At 41.8% G+C, this 5952-nt stretch overlaps 2 protein-coding genes across 2 annotated transcripts; both read right to left on the bottom strand.

The window, feature by feature from the left end:
• Positions 1–24: 24 nt before the first annotated feature.
• PCYB_132050 (polyubiquitin 5) lies at positions 25–790 on the bottom strand (the record flags this gene model as incomplete). Its single annotated transcript, XM_004224229.1, has 2 exons — positions 25–222; positions 763–790. Coding segments are annotated over 2 exons (226 nt in total), but the record flags the coding sequence as incomplete, so codon positions are not given.
• Positions 791–3129: 2339 nt separating this feature from the next.
• On the bottom strand, positions 3130–5614 carry PCYB_132040 (DNA replication licensing factor MCM5; the record flags this gene model as incomplete). Its single annotated transcript, XM_004224228.1, has 3 exons — positions 3130–3241; positions 3319–3496; positions 3682–5614. Coding segments are annotated over 3 exons (2220 nt in total), but the record flags the coding sequence as incomplete, so codon positions are not given.
• Positions 5615–5952: the final 338 nt, after the last annotated feature.

Raw genomic sequence — 5952 nt, 5'->3', positions numbered from 1 at the left:
GGGTCTTCACAAAAATTTGCATACCACCTCGTAAACGCAGGACCAAATGTAAGGTGGATTCCTTCTGGATGTTGTAGTCGGATAGGGTTCTTCCGTCTTCCAATTGTTTGCCGGCAAATATCAGTCTCTGCTGGTCGGGGGGGATTCCCTCTTTGTCCTGTATTTTCGCCTTTACATTCTCGATCGTGTCGGATGATTCCACGTCCAAGGTGATGGTTTTTCCTACAAAAAAAATACCAAAATTGGCTAGCTAGAATAAAAAAATATACACAAAAATGGCTAGCTAGAATAAAAAAATATACGCGAACATGGCTAGCTAGACAAAAAAAAAATTCCATATTTACATTTTTCATGCACTTAACACAATTGCATGCATCACATATACACTTGGTAACCCTCCCCAAGGGTAAGCGCAAAAAGAAAAATGGATGAGCAACAGTTAGTACTTTCGCTAATGCTCACAACGTTGCACACGAAAAAGGCAACTACTAGATGCACACATTAACGTATTCCCTAATACGACGAACGTAATCTGCTCATGTTCATAAACGTCACAGTGCATAGAGGTAGGAACATATTAGGAGGGGGCCAAAATAAAGAAAAAGAATGGTAACGTGCAAGTTCACAAAATATGAGCGAAGGGGATTATATGCAAATACGCACGGCACTCCAATATTAATGCCAATGGGCATACCGATTCACATGCAAACGCGCATATGTTGGGCATACCGATCTGCGGCGCCGGTCAACAAGCCTCCTTACCTGTTAAAGTTTTCACAAAGATCTGCATTTTGGTGAAATGGCCTAGAAATCTTGTGTTTGTGAGGAAAGCTCGCGGCGGCGTAAAAAAGTTTTACTTTTTGAGGAAAGCGATGCCCGCTCTGGGGGGATATATATATATATATATGTATACAGTACGTATTGTATATGTATATATATGTGCTGGAATCCCGAACACGCGCAGGAAAGAAGAAGAAAAAAAAATACTTTAACTGATTTGTTTTAACAAAGCGGTATATAACACAATATATTCGCGCAAAGCACGGCAATACGAACTTTTCCTCTTCCTTTCAATTTTGGCAGTACTGTAATTTTAACATAAATTTTTTTAACTTGCTAAAATTGATTTCCTTTACAGTTACATATGTTTGCTGATATATTTATTGTAAAAAAAGTGTTCTTTATTTCTGTTTCGCTGCTTTGAGGGGAAGTTAAATTGTTTTTAAAACGTGAGCGTAAAAACAAAAGAAAAAAAGCAAAAGGGGGAAAGAAATTTTTGTGAAATCAAAATGGATGGATGCAAAAAAAACGGTATAAAAAATGAAAAGTATTTTTTTTATTTCTTCCCGTGTTCAATTTCGCTTCTTTCCTGTTTCAATTTTTTTTTTTTTTTTTTTCATTTTCAATGGGGCCAAAATGGGGAAGTGTAGTATAGTGTATTTATTTGTGCGTATGTACGTATGTAAAAAATGTACAATATACATAATAGTATAAAATATTATACATATGCAAAAAATATTATGTAGTATATAAAATATATACATGTACGCTATGCAAGTATAAAAAAAATATACGTACGTAGAAGTTGTATAATTTTATCCCCCTTGGGCGGATGCGTATTGCTTGCGGGGGGTATTTTTTTGCCCATAACATGCAAATGGGGCGGTCGCGCGTTAAGTGGAAATCGGAGTTTTGCCTTTTTCCCTCTTCCTTCTAAAATTTCCTCTTTCTTAGTTCCTCTTTCGTTTTTTTTTTTTTTTTTTTTTTCATCCGTTTTTCTTCACCTTGTGTGACAACGCGTTTGCTTCGCTTGCCCGTGTGCACGCATTAGTCATCAGATATGCGCAATTTTAAAAATGCAGCCGTGGGTAGGCCATAACACGCGTAAACATATTATGTTCCTTTACATGTACGTACATCTGTGGAGGTATACTTGTACGTACCTTGCTTAGCTCCCTCACCCCTCAGAATGCTGCCCAGGGAGGGGGAGTAACAGGCGTAATGTCACCATATGTTACTGTACATAGGAAAACCCCCGTGCTGCAAACCCTAGCCGTAACAAATTTTAATGCGCCATTTTTAGCAGCTCTTAGTAGACAAAGCTTGATCGCTAAAGTTGCATACCCATTTGGTGAAGACCAAAGAAGTGTGCAAAATTGAGCGAACATTTATATGCGTGCGTGCTCGCGTGAATAGCAAATGTACATGAAAAAGTACGTACAGTTCGCCCCGGTACATGCCAAAGGTTCGGAAAATGTAAAAAAAAAATAGTCACGTCTTCTCATAAGATGGTGTGAAGGGAGACGTCCCCGGAATTTAGCCTTGTAGGTAGAAATGCCCCATGGGTCCATGTTATCGCATTCGTTCCGTGTGCAAAATTTTAAGCAGGCCTATGTGTCAACAACCCGCAGTGCCATTAACTTGCCCAGTCAGAACAACGCGTACATAAAGATTAACGCGTAACCCTGTTGTGCGCGGAAAAAGGGTATACCTTCCCGGGTGACATTTTTCTCATTTTTTTAATTCACAATTGAGGAAAAGGAAATTCTTTTTTTTTTTTTTTTTTTTTATTATTTTAAAAAAAGAGCAAAATAGTGTACACTTGTTGGAGGCATAAAAAGGATTGTGGAAAAAAGTTCAGTTTTTCAAAATGGCAATTAAAAATGGGGATATTATATACATGGGATGGGGGGTGATATATATGTGTGTGGCAAGCAAATATGTGTCATGTGCTACTTAGTACGCACTGTGCCACATGTAGCATGTATGGTGGGCGTGACGAAAGGTGAACAGAAAAAAATAACGCAAGCGGCACGTTGGCATGCGCGTGGGCTGCGAAGTGAAGGAATGCTTCCTCGTTTAACAGCGTCTGACGGAGCGGTCCCCTCTTTCCTGGAGTTCCCCCTTCTTGATCAGGATAGCCAGGGCCCTGCGCAGTTAAAAAAGGGGCAAAAAGGAGGTAACGGGGAGGAGTTTCTCCGCGGGGGATGCTTATTTGTACATACATACATGCATACATATGTATATATATGTATATGTATACATACATGTGCACACATGTCTGTCGCTTCTCAAAAGGCGTCGTGGGGCTGTGCCGCCGCTCGGCATTTAGCCCCGTCCGCTCTCATTACTTGGATAAAGCCGATCGGTCGAATCCTCTTAGCTGCAACTCCCTGAATAAATTCACCCGCGAGGCCCTCTGCCCCTTTCCGAGTCGTCCCAGTATGGCATCCTCCGCTTGCTAAAGGGGGCGAGGGAAAAAGGGAAGTTATTTCACCTGGTATCGGGAACGGCTCGTAAAAATGCACACGTTCTAACGTGCACCGCACATATCTGCTCGCTCGCGCGAACCTTCACGGCCTTCTGCTCCAAGGGGGACATGGTCTCGAAAATGAGGCACTGCTTCGCCGTTTCGGCGGTGGAGGCCGAGAAGAGGTCGATGGACATCTGCACGTGCTTCTCCGTGGCGAACTGGGAAAGCTCCATTTTGGCAAAGCTGCAGGGGAGGTAGTTCCGAGTGAAGCGATGCGAAAGGGGAGGATAGAGAGGGGTCACCAACTCAGGGGGAAGTACGCACCCAGCGGATGTGCACGTAAGCACTCGCGCCCGTCCAGCTGATATATGCTATATTGGCACATGGAAGGGATACTCTCATGGACGCCCTCATGGGCGCTCTCTAACCTCTCCGCCAACCGAATGAGCGATTCGAGCTGACGCAACGTGATGGGAATTTTCTTCGTAACGGAACGCCTGTCCCCTCGGTACTCCGCTCTTGTCTGCACGTAGAAATTGCGCAGAGAGTCCCTGGCCTCCTTAGACAGCAGAGGGGCGATTTCCTTCTTGGCGTACTGAATAAATCTAGTCAGCTTAGAGAGAGAAATCTCCCCCTCCTGAGATTTATGCTTTGACGCATGCAAGGCGACGATATGGTTACACAGAAGGGTATCCTTTTCTATGTCCTGTTTATTACGTAACAAAAATATGATATCAAATCGGGACAAAATGGTTGTCTTAAAATCGTGCTGATCTGTGGTGTCTTGCGAATCATCATATGATCCAAAGGACGGATTGGCTGCAGCAATGACAGAACATCTACTATTCAGCATGGTAGTAATTCCTGCTTTAGAAATGGATATGGTTTGTTGTTCCATAGCTTCGTGTATAGCCACCACATCATCATCTCTCATTTTATCAAATTCGTCTATACAGACTACTCCTCCGTCAGCTAGAACCATGGCTCCACCTTCTAAGGAGAAAACACCCTGACTGTCTCTCATAACAGCTGCAGTTAATCCAGCTGCACTGCTACCCTTTCCTGATGTATACACCGAAACGGGGGCACATCGATTTACGAATTTTAAAATTTGTGACTTGGCAACTGAGGGATCTCCAAGCATCAGCATGTTGATATCTCCCCGAATTTTGGTTTCCTCTCCAATTCGCTTCCTAGTACCTCCAAAGAGTAAACACGCACAAGCTTTCTTTACTTCATCCATTCCATAAAGCTCTGGTGCTACAGACTTAAATATTTTTTCATGTATATCATGTTCAGCTGCTAATAACGTTAATTCATTTCTTTCTTCTACATCGAAATTTAAATCATTTCCTGTCATGTCGTCATATTTTTGAAAGCCTAAAACATGAAGGTAAGAAAAATTCGTTCCATCTGCCCTTGTAGGTTTAGGGTTTGGATTGTAGGAAGTAAGAACTCCATGAACATATACTCGATCTCCAGGAATCATTTTTTCACATAAATATCTTGTAGCATTTAATTGTAAATGTCTTGGCATATCTCCTGTTGGAACAGCCTCAGGCAATTCTTGCATCTTCAAAGATTGTATATCAACAAAAGTACACTCATTTGGTAATATCACATATGGCTCTAGCACTCCATTACATCCTAGTTGATTATCCATAGGGTTAGCAACTCCCATAGAAGACTTCATGGTAGATGAATATCTACAATAGGGTGGCAACTGAGGTTTATCTTTCCACAATGGCACATCAATTGACATTTTATGATCACAATATCTACATTGGAGAGTAATTTTCCTCATTTTATGTTGTGGTTTACTAGCCTGCACAATAATTCCTGGAACAACAACAAACCTTTCTTGAGTAGCTGCTAGGAGACCCCTAATCGGTGTGGGCCTAATAAAAGTATTCAATAAATTTATTTGAATATAATTCAAGTGTTCATCTTCATCATTTAATATATTAGCTGTTTCGCATACTTCGTAACATACACGCTCAACAGTAGGTAAATAAGTTAGAGGTCTTTCGGAGAGGGCCCTTGCCAAAATGGCAGAATAATTCTCTGGTTTTTTCATTTTTCTCTCCGAAATTGGGGTTGCACTTATTTCGTTATTTTCGAAAACAGTCTGTTGTTTGTATATATCGTCCAATTTCAAATCGAGGGTGAAATTATTATTTTTCACATTTTCGAAGAGCGTCCTCTTCAAGTTTCCTTCCTTCAGTGTATTGGATGAGTACCTCGACAGAAAGTCCTGGAAATAATTGTACACTTCGTTCAGGCTGGGTAGGTTGTCCTCAATGCGGATGTTATTTTCTGGTCTGTTGTTTGGGTTCCTCGCGGCATTGAAGAATGCCCGTCCTTCCTGTATTCCCAGCATTTTTCTACCTTATGTGGGGGGGTGCCAAAATGGGGCAGTCAAAATGGGTCTGCAAAATGGGTCTGCAAAATGGGTCTGCAAAATGGGTCTGCAAAATGGGTCTGCAAAATGGGTCTGCAAAATGGGTCTGCAAAATGGGTCTGCAAAATGGGTCTGCAAAATGGCTCTCCAAAATGGCTCTCCAAATGGGTCTGCAAAATGGGGCAGTCGAGGCGCTATCCCAGGGCCTCCTTCAAATTTTGGAAAGTTCCCCTTTCGTGCGTGTGTATTCCCCCAAAGTGCAATTTATCCTTTTTGCTCACACCTCCACCAATATTAT

This window comes from Plasmodium cynomolgi, chromosome 13 (genome assembly GCF_000321355.1).
Source record: "Plasmodium cynomolgi strain B DNA, chromosome 13, whole genome shotgun sequence".
NCBI classification, from domain to species: Eukaryota; Apicomplexa; class Aconoidasida; order Haemosporida; family Plasmodiidae; genus Plasmodium; species Plasmodium cynomolgi.
The sequence above is the reverse complement of the archived record's forward strand: the minus strand, read 5'-3'. Positions and strand labels throughout refer to the sequence as shown.